Source organism: Dendrobium catenatum, unplaced genomic scaffold, assembly GCF_001605985.2.
Source record: "Dendrobium catenatum unplaced genomic scaffold, ASM160598v2 fragScaff_scaffold_860, whole genome shotgun sequence".
Classification (NCBI taxonomy): Eukaryota; Viridiplantae; Streptophyta; class Magnoliopsida; order Asparagales; family Orchidaceae; genus Dendrobium; species Dendrobium catenatum.
The window spans coordinates 495,719-513,988 of record NW_021319322.1 but is presented as its reverse complement, the minus strand read 5'-3'; the positions used below and the strand labels follow the sequence as shown (position 1 = coordinate 513,988).

Here is an 18,270-nt window from a genome sequence, read left to right as displayed (position 1 = left end):
CTTGATTGAGACTATCATCATTTTTCCCACTATTTGCTTTAAGTGCTATGTGGTAAATTTCTAGTTTTAAATATTAAATTTTAAATTCCAAAATTCTGCTACTATTATACATCAGGTACTACATATTTGTTTGATGAATAATCTTAATTGAAAGTTCTCTCTTTTTATTTGGAGGGGTAATTAACTATTGGGGATTGCGCCTATAGGAAACTTAAACTCAGATTCTAAAGTCCTCGCAAAATGAGAGTGAGATATCTATGTAATATTTTATTCAAAACCTAATGCGCCTTTTAAAATTTGCCTTATAACTTAAACATTAAAACTTTCCTCAACAACCCAAATGAGAAAGAAGGGGCTATAGAGAGGCTGGGGTGCAAATTTTTGAAGCCCATAAATTTTTGGCGACTCCACTGGGGATGGTTTCTCATTCCATCCTTGGCTTGTTCACCTATATGCTATAGTAGCAAAAAAATAATATTGGTTAAAATTCTAAAACATTTAAAATAATTACTTAACAAATAAAATTTTTAAATATTCTAAAATGATCATATAATAAAATTCATTCAGCAAGATTATAATTTATTTAAATTACTTGCTTATATTATTTCATTCCATGTAGTCTTTACATTTTGAAAGTGTGGGGTAATATATCAATTTTTGATCACTAACCATTGCCTTTCATTTGTGTAGATGAATTTGCGTGTCACATTATCATCAAGCTAGGATAAGGAGCTTGCATTCAGGTAGGAAATATTGTTTTCAAAACCATGTCAAATATGCAATGTTACAAAATATAATTTCTAATTTTCTGCTATTATACTACATTATTTTAGTATAGATGTTGTAATAAATAATTTTATAACTCATGGCATAGTTCGAATAAATATATGAAGCTTTAATTGTATATTAAGTATTCTTACTTTTCAATGTGTGATGGCTTGAAATGGATAGATGATTTGTTTCTTTCTCTTTATGATGAAACAACATTTTGCTCAGTTGCAAAATATTTTAACATACTCACAATTTGCACTAACATACCACGAACACAGTCAACTTGATATTATATATATATTGTGAGCAAATTTTTAGTTTAGTTAAAGAATTTTGTGTACACTATTTTTCATATTACTTTTTTAGATGTGAAATATTTTTTAAATAAGGATCATTGATAGATGGCATGGGCGTCTAATCGTTCAAGTTGATGTGTTGATAAGCTCCTCCATGATATACTTTCTTGATGATAAGGAGACCCTCTCCATTAGGCTCAAATTTGTCACCAATTCTTTGATAAGAGAAGATTGACCTTTTTTACACTATAACCAACTTCTCTTATTAGAACATCTAAGGACATACCAAGCAATCAAAAGATCTAAACATCCTTGTTTGAGTTTGAGTTTGATTTCATATAATATGTCAAGCTCTTCCATTCACAAATGAGTTTACTCTTAAGTGATATCATACTGAATAGCTACTCGAAATGGATAAAACTCAATCTCAAGTAGCATTACTACTTTAGCTTTGAACTCCAACACATAAAGAGTGGTTTTTGTTTGGATTTCATAGGTAGTATGATATACCCACAATACTTCTACCATCTTTGTATACCACTCTCTCTTTCTTTTAGTGAGAGTCTTCTTGATTATCTTTAGCACCATTTGGTTGATGCATGTTATTACCATGAACTTAGCATTCATGACACCTCTTAGCATGCTCGATACAATCCTTCACCTTTGATGACTAGTAGCAGCCCATTCTCTTAATTTTGATAACCATTTTCGAACATAATTAAAGTGCACCATGAAGTCCTTCATGAACTTTAGGCATGACCTTTTAAGTTTCTTCAACCTCAAAACATCATAACTATATTATATTAAAGGATCTAGTATAGAGTATTGTTAACAAACATCGGAATACTACCTTCCAAATTTGTACAATTAATAATTTATTTGCTAGAAATTTGCCATCTTCGAAGTAGTTGATGAAATGTTATCTTTAACCATCTTACTCTAATACCATTAAAGCTTCCATCCATAATTTTGAGGCTCCATTTGTGATGTCTTGGGATCTAAGGGAAGGACTAAATCCCTAAACCTAAAATTTTCTCCTTAGCCATGATACATAATGTATTAAAGGATTCAAGTAATGATTATTCAACAAATTTTATGATAGCTATCGACTAACTAATGAAACCCTTTAATTTTCTTATCGAGGGCTTTGGATTTGGAAACGACATTTATTGAATCCTGTTTTGTTCGATAGATGATATCGGACCATTCTTTGCACTACTTATGGGATGAGAACCTATTGTGAGAATATGATGAAGTCTAAGTGTAAGAGAAGGAGAGAGGAGATCAGTTTGTGAGAGATATGGATTTAAATAAAAATATTTATTATACAAGTCAGAGATACAAAACTAATGAAAAGTTAATGCACTGCTCTATGTAGTTTGTGCCATTTAATAAAAAGTGATAAAATGCTTTGAGAATATCTCCTCTTTAGTTTTTTTTTTAGGTTCCATCTCCCTCTTTTTTCTATTTTTCCTCCCCATTTTATAAGGTTTGGTAGGATACAAGAGTTACATCTTAATATATAGATGTCCCATTGATATGTAATAGTTATTTGTTAGTGATGATTTGGTCTCCAATTAAGGAAGGCGTGTCAGACCATATTCAAATGATAATCTGTAACATCCTCATTGAGATAAGAGGGGGTGAGCAGCATCTAGTTTCTACTGGAAGAATGGATCAGTGCAAGATGATAGACCATTCGTGGTTACCTAGTTAAGGCAAGAAGAGATGATTTATGTATGGATGGAGTCTTATGGAGATTGTAAGAGGGAGGTATTTAAAAGGGCAACATGTGAATTTACTATCTGATGTGTTATAGAAGATAGAATTAGCTATAGCTTGTATGGATAAATAATTGTCTAATTGAGAGAGAAACTTCTGAGGCCACCCAAGCATGACTATTTGGAGGATGTGACCGATCTCAATCAGCCATTCTACAATGTTATGCTCCTTCCAAAACCTAAGCGAGTCCCTCAAACTAGCTAGATCCTAGAGAGGAGCATGTTCTCTTTCACTTTACACAGTCATAACCTGTAAGACACCTATTAATGGGTACCTACATTGGTAATCATGTGTATACATTAGTGTTACAAAAATTGGTTTAGACACAAAAAATAAAAAAAAATTAGGAAAGATATAAAAGGTCTCATAAGGAGTCTAAGAAAGTAATTGGTGATGCAAATAATTTATCTATTAAAGATTTATATAATAAATTACATATTAAGGAGGGTGAAATATGTATGTAAAAGTTAGCAAGGTAATAAGATTGTTAACCTCTATATATGTTTTGCGATCAATCGAGCGCAACGAGGAAAGTGATTGTCATATATGTCACTTAATATAGCATAAGTATACCTTGATCTCCATCAAAATGGCTCAAAACTTTATCCAATCATGAAAAAATTGGCCTAATGCGCTCATGATACCAAATTTGCTAATGAAAAGTCATTTGTGCACAATTTAATTGGAAATGATGATGATCCTGATTTATTTGTGAGCACAAAGCTAGCAAAAACTTCCAATTGACCTTCGATTATTAAACAAACCGACATAATACAATTAGAGTATTAAATTTACCTAAGGAAAAACCCCTTGCCGTTTATTTATGTAAAGGAGGTCAAAATCAACAAGCTAAGGATGGAATATTATGTGGCATTACCTGAACATCATTAGTTTGCAAAACAAACTATGTCGTTGCATCTAGAATATTGAAATCATATAGAAAAAGATGTAGTATTGCCCATATTGTCGAAGGCAGACAAAATTCATGAACTAAGGATAAAATGTTGCGTGGAGTTACCCGAGCACTGCCCGTTCACAAAACAAATTTTGTCGTCATGTCTGGTGTTGCAATCCAGGATCCCTAGTCTATGCTTTTGATGATGACAAGTACTGGTGATTGAATTGATACTTTTCTCATTAAATATTTTAGATGTTTCTTTTGTCTATGAGCACTAACATTACATGTAAGACAAACATAGTTTAACGCTACTGAAAGCTCAAGAACAAGTAGAATAGGAATGTCAAGTAAATAAAGTCTGTAATTTTATTTTTCTTTATTTTTTATTTCTTGAGTTTGACCACATAAGAGTATATGTAATTGGGCGACCGTGCATGCATACATATAGGGAGTGAGATAAAATTTACAATCGTACTGTATGATCAATATATAAAGAATGAGCTTAACTACTAATTGAATAATTAGTTTATGTAAAACCTAGCCACCGAATCAATTAAGTAAGATATTCAAATTTTGATTTATGAACTAATCGTATTGTACAATCTAATTTGTGGTGTGTAAATATTTGAAATCTTACTTAAATTAACCACCATAATTAGTCGATTAAATAATGATTTAATTAATGATAGCATATCATATTGTACGATATTAATCAAACCATATGATTGTTACATATGAAATTTGGTCATTCTAAAGATCATACCAAACAAAACTATAAATTATGAACTAATTGTATTATACAATATTCATATCGTACTGGCCGACCTACTTAAAATAAACTAACCATTTTTTACGAAGATAATAATACGTGATGACTTACAGAGACAATTTTAAATTGTCCTAGGAATCATCCTGTATGAATTAGAGAGAAAATCTAACAGATCATACTAGACAATTTTTGGATCGTATTATATGATGTATTTGAAAGTTGAAAAGTTCATCTGAATAATTTTTTGCATTGTACTAGACCATTCTAGTTTTTAAGCTGATCATACTATATGAATTTAAATTATATTATATGAACAGTGACAACTAAATTGATTTTTTTAGTGTTTCTTGAAGCCCAATACTTAAGAAAGTTTTTGTGATCCTCTTAGTAATGGTAAGAGGATTATGTGACTGCTGAAGGAACTCTTAGAGAGAAGCTTTTAAGAAATCCAGGGTTTGAGAGGAAGGACAGGGTGAGTTTGAGCGTGAGGGAGGAGTGTGAGGGAATCATATAGTTACTCTAGGATAGCTGCCACCTTGCTCCACCTGTTCCCTTGGTGAGGCTTTGAAAGCTCTATAAGGAGAGATGCTTCTATATCAAGTCCTCGAGGTACTCTGCCAGCTTTAGGAGGGAGAAATAGAGCTGAGGTTCTCTACCTTCTTCAGGAGGGAGAAAAATGGTCAAGTTTTGCTACCATCATCGAGAGGGTAACATAACGTCCAACACTCTGCTGCATCAGGTTTGGTGAAAGTGAGTCTGTAAGGTCTTCTCGGCCTTACTCTGGAAGCAAAAGGAGAGTCACTTAGTGTTAGTCTAATACTAAGTGCGGATGACTCAAGGGAGTGGATGTTGGTCAAGGTTGATCGAACCATTATAAAAATCTATGGTGTGTTTTTTCCTTTTCACACTTTTATTTGTCTTGCATTTATTTGTGTTATAACTACTTGGGAAAATAGGTGATTATCGCCTTGTTTCATAAATAAAAATATCATCATAGTTAAATTAATTTTTTGATGAACTCATTCACTTTCTCAATCAATTATAATTTGGTATTTTCAATTTCTAAAAACTTTTTCAAAAATATTGTCATCATTATTTTGAAGTTGGAAAAATCTTAAAATTACTAATTCATCCCCCTCTTGGAGAGCCTCGGTCTAGTTCCTTGTAATTTAATAGCCTTCATGAACTTTCATCTGGAAGCTATCCATCCCACTGATATCCTATTCCAGTTAGAAGTTGTGCCCAACTTCCACTTCCAGTTCTCTCTCTATTTCAGCAGCCAAAACAACCCTCTCTTATCACTTCTCCCTAATCTGCACCGACCAACAATAGCTCTTCTACCATTCCACTCTTTGCTTACTCAACCACTTACACCTCCATCCCACTTACACCACCCCAATTCCATACCAACAGCAGCCACCTCTCAGTTCCTCGCAAATTCCCACAACCAGGCATCCACTTCTCCTCAGTTGCTTAAATCCAACCTTCAAAGCAAACAACTTATCATCTATCTAACCACTACACATGCTCCTTCCTCATACAATAGATCTAAACTCCACCAAATAGCCAACACCGACCTTGCTACAGCTGCTGCCCCAAACTCCACCTCTTACAAGCAGCAACCTTCATCCTTACTCCTCTGCTCAACCCTCCAACAGCCCATAAACTCCACCAACTCCTCTTATATATCCCTCTCCTTCTTCCCAACTCTCCTACAACATCCACTAAATAGGCATCAGCTCCTCCTCTAACGCACACAAATCACTATCCAACTCACCATCATAGCTCCTCTACTCTACTTAGCCAACAATTGCACTATACAACACCTCCTCTCCATTCTAAGTTTCTACCAATAGATTCTCAAACCACTATTCCAATACCCACATACAAGCCCATCACCTCCTCCTTAGCTTCTAGCAAGTCACCTAACCTACACTACATTGGCTAGAGACTATTGTTTATGAATCTTGCCATCAGTAGCATCACCTCACTTATATCAACATCCATTACAAATCAAACTATATCCCAATTCAACCTCATTCCACTTTTCAAGCTATTGTATGGTCATGAACACCATATGCTCTTGACCTATAACAACTTGATGACCAACTCTAGCCCCCACTTCCCATCAACTCGACACAAAACCTTAACCCAATAGCCCTACATGGTGACTCTTCTTACTTGTTAGCTGCTACAATAAAGCACTCAACCATCCCTATCACCTTTCTGTAAAGAAAACCATCTTCCTCCTTCATCACAGCAAACCAAATCAATCACATTTCCTCCTCTCTAATCAACCAAAATAAGCTAACATCACTTCCTCTCTAAACAAAGAATATTTGCTCTTTCATCCTAACCCACTCTCCATTTTCCTCTCTATTACTAGTATTATTATTATTTAAAAAAAGAGAGAAAATCAAAAAGTGTCTTAAAAAGGGAAATAAAAAGAAAGGCAAAAAAAGAGATTTTTGTGCTTTGATCATATTACAGAATTTCCTCAACATTGTCGTCACTTAGACACCGTCGTTGTCATCCTCATCATGAGGGTATATTGATGTTTAAAACTCAAAACCTTCAAACCCAATTTTTGAAACTCGCGGCTTACTGCGGACCAGCTATACATTCTCTCGTAGCATGGTGGGGGAAACCTAGTGTGGCACCTATGGTGAGGTGGGTAGGCTCTGTACTCGCTCTCGTAGTATGGCGGGGAGATTCCTAAGTACCTGTGTATGTGTCTTCATGCCTACAAGAATAATTATTCTTTCAAAAAGATACCTCAAAGATTCATACACGCTAATGTAGTATGATGGGATTGAAGAACTACGTCCGCGTTGTCACCAAACACCTTCCATATATGCTCTTGTAGCGTGGAGGGAAGGCCAAACTCTTCAAATTTCTCCTAAATAGGGAGATGCCCGGAGGCTGCCATAATTTGAATTGACAGAGGACCTAAACTTAAACAAAATTTTGGGATCTAAACATATAAATCAAACTATAGGTAACATAACTTAAAACACTAAACACGGAACATGACCTAATATTTGACATAAAAAATACAAAATGAAACGATAAGATTAAAATGCAAATATGCAAGTAGGGGACTTGTGGTGAATAGACCCTCAATGCACATGGATGAAAGGTGATGAATTTTAATTATCTTGGAGCATTTAAACAATTGCAAGTAGACTTCAACAAGCAATAAAAGTAAATACATTAAACCCTGCAATAAATGATAATTTACGTGCAATGAATTGCCAACCAATGTGCATTTAAAAAATTTGAGATGAATGTATCTTTTGTGTGGTTAATGATAATCAATTGCAAACAAGTACATTAAACTCCTACAAGCAAAGAGGATTGGTATGGTATAAATCGTTATGAGTTATTATCCAAAGTACATTTTAGGAGTTTAAAATGAATGTGGCTTACATTTAATTAATGTCACAAATGTATTAACCTGCTGTCGTAGTTCCCCTACACACTATAGTCAACTAACTTGCAAATAAATACACTAGTTCACTTGCAGGAAGTGACAGTGAACAAATTGTAAATGTGATAAGTTCACTGCGGCCACACTCAAGAGGATATGCGACAAATAAGGTGACATCCCTGCAACCAATATCAATTGAGTTCTTAAGAAAATGCATAACATCTTGTGGATAGTTTAACCTGATGTACAATGAATGTAATATCTCCTTACTGTAAAAAAACATACCAAACTCTTGCAAATGATGACAATCAACATGCTTGCAGAAGTTTATGACGAATGCAGCTCACTTGATAATCATAATTATTCTTCAAATGAACAAATCAGCTTGCTTGTAAGAAGCAGTAGTAGGTATAATGCAAGGATAAAGAACCCTTTGTGAATGTGGATGTTCAATATATTATTTACAAGCAAGGACCAAAGATCATAGAAAATACAAAAGAACTTAAACAAATGCAAACATCTATAACACAATAGAGCTACAATACATACAAATTCTTACGAACTACTATAAAAATCTTGCCATGTATAGTGGCCTACAAATATCTACAAAATCTTTGTAGCAAATATAACTACCCCAGTATGGGCACTTGTAACATGCATAGTAATCCACCTATGGGTGATGATGAACAACAAGTAGTAAATGCTAGGACATTTCAATAGTCAACACTAATTCAGTGTCAAGCAAATGTGCTAATCTCATATAGGCAACAATTTGCTCATGATGAATGCAAGCATCTATGAGTAACTGCAGGAGATTTATCAGTGCATAATAGTTCACCTAAAACAAGCAGCATACAACTTATAGTGCAGCATCATGTCATTAGATCGGTATCATTCATATATGTAGACAGAAGGCGTCTATAGGATTCTAAATAGAACACTGTGCACACTCAAATGACCATCATTTGTACTGCTGATTGGCATCAAACACTTTAAAATACCCTCCCACATGCATTGTAATAGGCAGAATGTATCATTTAAGCATGTCATTCATCATTGCAAAATATATTATGCTGTAGCAATTCATCACACTAATATGCAGATGCACTATGCACACACATATTACAACATGCAAACATATCATGTAAGCATGTCATTTAATACATAAAATGCATTATGCTAGGATGATACATTAACATACAATCATTTCATGCATATATATGTAGAAAAATATAAAACACATCATATAGGTACGACTGAGTAATATGCAAATATAAAATCTCACATACATACATATCATGAAAAATACACATTATAATATGTTAATGTAATAGGTCACTGCATTACATATCAAATGCATAATGTAAAATGCATTGAAAAGCATATACCCGTATGAGCAATGATGTGCGTGTTATACGTATACACATGATGTTTAGGATGCTATGCTGGTAAAAAAAATGAACTTAAGTTTGAGCCTAATCATTATATGATAATAGATAGGAGTCAGCATGACTCAAACTATCAAACAAATATACATTCACATCATTAACCGGGATATTTATTTTGTACGTTCTTATTCAGACTTCAAGGTCTATTATAAGAAAAATTCACTAATAATGGCATAAAGATGACAATTAACCCAATCCTCTATCGATAAGTTGACAGAGTCAATAAGATTCAACTAATAAAATGAAATTACCCATAAGTAACCCCGATGATGATCATATTTATAGAAAATCTCAATCGAAGGGGATCCCAAATATCTGAAAATGCCTCCCAATTCCTATAAAATATACTCAATGATGTTGATATTTACAATGGAAATAAAATCATCAAATACTTAAAGAAAAAATACTCATCCAAATTCCATAATAGTTTGCTAAGGTGGAAAAATTTGAAAAATTACTTTTGCTCACAAAGGGTAAATGTTTAGTCAAGAATATCACTATGATTCATTATCACACTGTCTCGTACTAGTAAAGACATGACACATGTCCTATAACTAGTGGTTTTGCCACCAAATAGAACCATAGATAAACGGTTATGACTGAGACACTTTAATATGACAGTTTTATCGCCAAATGGCACAATTAAATTATAGGTATGGTCAGAGCCCGTGTGTTCCCCAATGGTGTTAAAATCTTGAACAATGAATCAATAGGACATGAACGATTGGGCATAAAGCCTTCTATTATCTAAGGTGAATTCAAATTTATCCCTTTAGATAATATTCATCACATGTCTACAAGGTTGCCGACATGGATCCTTTTATTACATTGGGTCGACTACCTCCTCTAACTAAATAGACCAAGGATCATGATGACCTAGGATGACAGAATCATGGGATCTTGATTGAGACTATCATCATTTTCCCCACTCTGCTTTAAGTGCCATGTGGTAAATTTCTAATTTTAAATATTAAATTTTAAATTCCAAAATTCTGCTACTATTATACATCAGGTACTATATATTCATCTGATGAATAATCTTAATTGAAAGTTCTCTCTTTTTATTTGGAGGGGTAATTAACTATTGGGGATCGCGCTTATAGAAAACTTAAACTCAGATTCTTAAGTCCTCGCAAAATGAGAGTGAAATATCTAGGTAAAATTTTATTCAAAACCTAAAGTGCCTTTTAAAATTTGCCTTAGAACTTAAACATTAAAAAATTCCTCAACAACCCAAAAGAGAAAGAAGGGGCTATAGAGTGGCCGGGGTGCAAATTTTTGAAGCCCATAAATTTCTGGTGACTCCACTGGGGATGGTTTCTCATTCCATTCTTGGCTTGTCATCTATATGCTATAGTAGCAAAAAATTAATATTGGTTAAAATTCTAAAATTTTTAAAATAATTAGTTAACAAATAAACTTTTTAAATATTCTAAAATGATCATATAATAAAATTCATTCAGCAAGATTATAATTGATTTAAATTACTTGCTTATATTATTTCATTCCATGTAGTCTTTGCATTTTGAAAGTGTGGGGTAACGTATCAGTTCCTGATCACTAACCATTGCCTTTCATTTGTGTAGATGGATTTGCGTGTTACATTATCATCAAGTTAGGATAAGGAGCTTGCATTCAGGTATGAAATATTGTTTTCAAAACCATGCCAAATATGCATCATTACAAAATATAATTTCTAATTTTCTGCTATTATACTACATTATTTTAGTATAGAGGTTGTAATCACAATTTGCACTAACATACCACAAACACATTCAACTTGATATATTTTAGAGCAATCAATTGAGAAATTTTGATTGTTATCATCATAAAAATCTAGAGGACATACAATCATTCCATCAAACATTGTTCAGATGCAAAATTGATGTGAAGTTTTAATAAACTTTTTGAATAAAAAATTTTTAGGAGAATGCCGCCATTGATATTAGAATTCTTCCTACATACATATAAATATTAAAAAAAATGCTTAAATAAGACAATATAACATTTATAACATTCATCAAATCTTTTCAATAAAAATGTGTTAGCATTAGCTACACGATTCTAGCTTTTGCATTCCTTTAGGTTTCCAATCATGCCTACCGGGAGGAGCAAAACAGGCATATACATGGATGTTAATGTAAGGCAATAATGTTGTAAAAGCTTCTATCCAAATAAGCAGGAAGAAATCTCAGAAAATCTCAAAAATTATTATCGATTGTGTCTTCTTTAACATTTGCAATAAAAGTGAACACCTTTCAATGTAAGTCAAATATTTACCAATAGCAACCATGATTAAGATAAGCCAGTAAAGTGAAATTTGCTGATTAGAGCCTGATTCAAAGGCTCTATGATAACAAAATGGAGAATTTTGATTCAAGTGCTTCAAGATCTTCATACAAACATTACTGTTGTTCAAAGGAGAGAGTTCCATGAATTTAATAGCAAGGAAAAAGTAGTTATCAATTCATTTAATAGTACTTAAATTAAAATTTGTTAACTAAAAGTTAGTTTTAAGAAGCCGTAAGAAAATCATCCCAAACGAAATCTAAATTAAAGTTGGTTCAAATGAACTAAATCCGAAGCTTAATACTTCATTTGCAATTATTAAATTGCAAATGAAAAGGAAAAGGAAATACAATAGATAAATATTAAAGATTAAAAATTAATACTTTGTAAAACTTTATGATTGTAGAAAGTTTAAATTTCAAAAAGTACAAAACCACCGAGTTCAACTTCCTCTGCATCACTAATGATTTGAGAATATAAGCATGCCAAAAAAAGAAAAAAAAAAACAAAATTGGGCTCACACATCATATTCAATTCACCTACAACAAACAGTCAGGCTTTGCAGGTAATCTTCTAAAAAAGTTAAAAAACACAGATGGAACGTCTTTTCGTAACCTAGGGTGCCTTAAAATGTAAAACGCAGTTAGCAGAGCAACTAAACGCATTGGTATAACATACAGCACAATAGCAGCAATGAGACAAAATATCAAAAACACTGCAGTTGCCCTAGGATCTCGCCAACTTAACAGAGACTGTATCCTCTCACCTTGCACTGCAAGATCGCCAACCACCATTTGTATCCTCCCTGCAACACTTCGCAAGCGATCATACCTCTGCTTTACAATATGAGAAGGTTCACTAGTTGGAAAAGTATCGAATTCTTCACCTAGCTCATCACAAGGAACAGAATCAGCAAGGGAAAGTTGGGTGTCCATGTAAGGAGGGTGCCTAGGCTTCCATCTATATTTCCAAATGCCAATAAAGAACAAATTCAGGAAAAAGCTTGGAAGTATCAGCTCTGGAAACAAGACAAATATTGCTACGAGTATGTGAATAATGACTGTCAACACAGGAAACTTCCAGTTGCAAATACTGTTGAACCATTTCACTGCAGCAATTAGACCCTTCAGAGAACCAATGATCCTGAAGAAATTAACTTTGCTCCTCCTCATGCTCCACATGTGAGAACCAACATCCAGCATGTACTCCACCACCTCTCTTCTCAATGGTGGCTCAGCCCGGCCCAACCTCATTGAAACAATCTGCATTGAATGATGCCTCAACATATTAAGTTGAGCAACTGATAAAGGATGAAGGTAGTGCATCTTAGGCAAGAGTGGTTGCAAATAAATGTTCAGCATACTTAACAATGATAAGCATGTGAACCGAAGAGCTAACTGGAGCTCCCCCATCTTTTTCAGCCCACTTCTGTTCAAGACAATAAGAGGATACGAATGGATATACACCTTATCGCTTTCAAGCGCCGAAAGCCGAATCCTAATCTTTCCAATCACGCTGTCGCTGGTGATGGCCATCTTTTCTCCACCCTGCAATTGACAATTGTTAAACACACCTATTGTGATTACAGTACAAGGTTCAAAAACCTCCCAAGTGTATTGCTCGTTCCATTTTGGTGTAAAACTATCAACTACTGTCCTGGTTCGAATCCATTTCTGGCCGTACTTTGCAACACAGTAAGCATTAGTGGTTCCTTCCCCATCCTTTGTCATCATTGGAGTCAACCCCTGCGCACCCAAAATACCCAATTCTAATACGCCAATACTTGGTTCCCATAGTTGTTTTGCAGTTGGCCTTAGATCACTGCTGTAATTAGTTGACTCATCCAAGACGTGATATCCACCATCCAAACAAATTCTCAGATGAATCCGAGTAGAAAGATTTAATTCCTTCTTTTTCTTCTTCTTTTGGCTGTGATCGCTCGCTTCAATCTTCTCGAGATCGTACCATTTGGATTTCATCGTCTTACAGTCCAGCCTTTTCTCCACATTCTGAAGCGAAATAGCGACCTTTCCCATTAACACGTCGTTATTGGGTCCAACTTTATCTTCGACAGTGATAACAACTTGATCTTCAAATGGTTCTGCAGCTACAAACATCAAATCTTCATTCCACATATGATTCATGGCTCGGTTCTGGGATATCTTCGTTCTCAATGCCTGGTTTCCCAAAACAACTTTAACAAATACTTCTGGAAATCGGGTATTATCACTAGGCTGCAAGTCTAGTACTTCAATTACGTTGACCCTGACATACCAAAGCTTGGGAGAGACATAAACCTTAGATCTTAGATTAACCAAGCCACCGTCAGAAATTGATGCAATATCAAAGTGCCAAGCTTCAGGAAATGCCTCATCAGCTTGAGTTCCAATCCAAACAGCAAGCATTACCTCTCCTACATTATTTCCATGTCGATCTTCCAATTTGTACCATTGAGGAGCCAAAGGGCTATCATGTGGAACACGATCGGGTATCTCGTTAAGATCAAACAGAACTACACCCGCAGTTTCGTCCTTTATGCAATCCTTATTCTTAACTGCGACCTCAAGAATAGATGCATGATTGAGATCCTTTGGAAAAGTAAATACCTGATTCCATTCCAGACTTGCCTTATCGTTGAGGTGCCTTGTGATTCGTCTAAAGTTTCCGACCTTGGCTTCAACATAATAGTTGCAGTTCTCATTACCATCATTACATGGGAGGTCTTTGGCCCTCACTGCTCTAACATAGATGAACAGCATCTGCTCTACGAGGTCATACTTGGGGGTGAGCCTTTCCCTGCCGCCAAAGCCAAGATGGCGAGAAGTCTCCTTTAAAGAGCACTCTTCCGGTGAGAGAGCTTTATGCATCTTCTTCAACAACTGAAAGTAAAACAATTATGAGCAGTTGATATTGTAGATGCTAAGGCACATCAAACTTGAAAACTTCCTTTGAAATTCATGTCTAAAAGTAGAAAACAATCAACTTTAATAGAATCGCAAAGAACCCCTACTAGAAATATGGGCGAGGATTGCCAATCCTGTCACAATGTAAAAAATTTGAAGGCAAAGCATAGTATCACGCAATGCATCTGGATTAGGGCTTGCTACTTGATGAAAAACCAAAACCCTAAACAATTGCAAGTGCTCTGATTTCCGAACATAAGAGATAAAAATTTTTTTGAAAAATAGAAATTGAATATAAGAATTACCCTAAAACTCTAAATTGAAAGAGAACCCTTGCACCCCAAATTGGAAATGGCCATTCTCGAACTCAATTCGGTCTTTAAACCACCGTTGCCTGAAGAGGCGGAGGGAGTGCGGGAGCTTAACCGCCATTTGAAATTACTTGATTTTTTTATTTCTTGGTGTTTTGGTGTAGCCTTTTGACTAGCGTGTATGGAAGCTGCGCACGAGGGTCGAAATCGTCAATCCATGTGGTCAAAGCTACAGAATTGGCTACATCGTGCAGACTGAGGTTATGTCGCCTGGGGAAGTGGGCCTAGAAAACCCAATATTCTTGGCGCCCAATAAACTTCCGATTGTTTTTAAGGATAAATTATCATGCAATGCCCAAAAATTTTGAAAATTTATTCAAAATTTTAATTTCCTTAATTTTAGAGGAGTCAATTTAATTGCCAATTGGGGTTCTGATCATTAATTAACAACTTTATCTATCAAAAAATAATATCATTTGTATTATTATGAATCTTATAATGGTTGATGGATTATTAACTTCAAATCAAAATAATGAAAATTAATATCGGGATAAGTCAAATGTCAAAATTTATAGATTTAAAATCAAATTAATCGTCAGATCTCATTAATTCTAATGACACTAAAGTTATTTAAAAAAAAAACTTAGAACCATAGGGTTATGAATCACACAAATTGGGGTAATGACCCCTTCTCTCACATGATTCCTCGCACATTTGAATTAGTAGAAAAAGAGCCCTATCAAGGAGAAAGTTGTGGGTGTAAAGAGAAATTATTCTCAGCAATGTTAGGGAGAAATGATGTAATTAATTTTTTGCATGTTGGGGAAGGAGTGGAAGAGGTATTAATAGAGTCCATCGTACTTTAAAATTGTGGGATTCGAAAATTCGTCCTCGACCTCTCTTGCTGCTTTTCGGGGAAGTTTTAATAGATTAAGTTCCTGGGTAAATTTTGGTAAGGTATATGGGTTTGTAGATAAGACACTACCCAGAGATTTCGCCCTCATTTTACTAGGACTTTATGATCTAAGTTCTGGTTTCCTATAGGCACAAGCCCTTATAGTTAATTATCTCTCCTGATAATGAAAGAGAACTTTCGATTAAGGCTAGTTGTCAATCAGATACATAGAGATACGTTTTATATGATATATAGTTGCAACATGAGCTTGGGAATTGGAGATTTTGTAGATTTGATATTTAAAATTAGAAATTGCACAGTCTTGCACTTAAAGCGGATGGAGGGGGAATGGAAGATGGACCCGATCAAGATCCCATAGTTTCGTCATCCCGAGCCATCGCGGTCCCTAGTCTACTTAGTCAGAGGAGGTGCTCAACCCAACCTGAGTAAAAGATCATTGTCAGCAGCCATGGGTTGCTTCAACCAAGGGGATCTTGTAGACCTAGGAGTGCTTGTCTAAGTGTAGACAAATTTAAATCTACCTTAGCTAATAGAGGGCTTTATGACCTATCGATTATATCATATTGATTTATATTTCCAGGATTTAGTGCCATTGTGGAGCATACGGGCTCTGGCCATAACCATAATTTAGTAGTGTTATTTGGCGGCAAACCACCTATTTCAGAGAGCCTCGGTCAAAATCATTTATCCTGCAGTTCCATCTGGAAGTAAAACTGAGGGTTGGAGGACACATGCCACATCCCCACTGGTAGAAGACTGTTTGAGAATGAATCCTAGTGATATTCTCGACTAGACATTAACTATTTGTGAGTTGAAGTTATATTTAGATTTGTCAACCTAGGCAACATATTGCGGAGTGTGGATGAATTTTTCTTTAAGTGTTTGGATGAATTATTTCAATTTTAAATATTTGAAATTAAAATTTTTTAGGAGTTTATGGGTATATGGATGACACTTAAAATATTTGGAGTAAAACCCTTTGATTGAGATTTTCTGTCAACATGGCCAATATCGAGGTGTTTACGGGATCATTTAGAAGTTTGAAGGTATTTCAAAATATATGGGAACCCCTACGATTGAGATTTTCTTTCAACACGACCATCATTAGGGTGATTACAGGGTTATTTGGAAGCTTAAAGGTATTTGAAAACATATGGGAACCCCTCGGATTGAGATTTTCTGTCAATACGTCCATTATCAGGGTGTTTATGGGAAAATCTGTCAACTTGTCAGTAGAGGATCGGGTTCTTCACCAGCTTCGTGGTTTTATTAATGAATTTCTTTTTTCATAGGTCTTGAAAGTCTTATATGAATGTATAAAATTGATCTTCTGGTCGACACCTTGACCATATATCTATTTGATAGTTTTAGTTGTATCGACTCCTATCTTTCTATATTGAAGGATTGGGCCCAATTCACGCTCATTTATTGTCTCATGCAGCATCTCTAAATGCCACGTGTGTACCCCTAACACATTCATCGGGGCCCAAAAGAGTGTATAATTACACTTGCCCTTCTTTGTACCTATGTGTTTACATATTATAGTGCATATGCGGAGGCATTTTGGGATATTTATAAACATCTTATGTTCGCTTGTACATATGTTACAGATCCGATGGCATGGTGTCGTATTATAGTCATTTACCCGTTTCGTATAGGTAGACTATCGTGCACTATTTATTACTTTCTATAAGTGGATTTTAGTGTACTAACGAATCTCTTGCTATGTAATATAGATAGTACTATTTGTCGTAGTTATTTTGTATTTTACTTGTGGACCATACATTGGAAGAATAATGGGATTTTTATGGCAGCTCGTAGATGCTTACATTTGATGCATATATTCCATCTCTTCTTGTAGTGAATCAATGTATTTTCTAATCATTGATTGATTATTGACTACAAATGTGTCGTAGCACTATTATTTAGCTATTGATTATCATTGTTACACATGTGTATGCGATGGGTCTCTTACAACAACTAGTAGGTATTTGCACTTGTTGTAGTCCTGCATTTGTTGTGATTTCCTCCTCTATGCTTCCTATTATTACTTGTGGGTGAATTGTATTGAATGTATTTTTTCCTATGCCATCTACTAGTGTTTGCATTTACCATAGATCCTCTGCATTTTACTTATAAATAGCATATTGGGTGTATATCAGGGTCCGATATACATATTTGCAAATTACTTGACATTGATTGTAAGGACGTCATATATTCATTTTGTATCTTTGTACTTTATTTGCAAACATATTCATGATGTTTACATGTTGCTATTGAACGTCAATTGAGCTAAGTGAATCACCAATCACTTCATGGATATCGGATAATGAGTTGTTATATTAGCCTGCGTGTATTTCACTATTATATATAGATAAACTTCTGATGAACTGTGGTATTTGGACTACAAAACTCTCCTTCTACTCGTAGGCAATGTGTTGTATTCATAATAACTCT

General features: G+C 34.7%; 1 protein-coding gene across 1 annotated transcript in view; it reads right to left on the bottom strand.

Annotated features, from left to right (window-relative positions):
* Positions 1-12,222: 12,222 nt before the first annotated feature.
* The window catches only part of LOC110098674 (FT-interacting protein 3-like), a 28,686-nt gene continuing 22,638 nt past the window's right edge, over positions 12,223-18,270 (bottom strand). The window contains exon 5 of the mRNA XM_020825578.2: positions 12,223-14,562. Coding sequence (XP_020681237.2) covers positions 12,223-14,562 — 2,340 coding nt within the window. The remainder of the gene's footprint in view (positions 14,563-18,270) is intronic.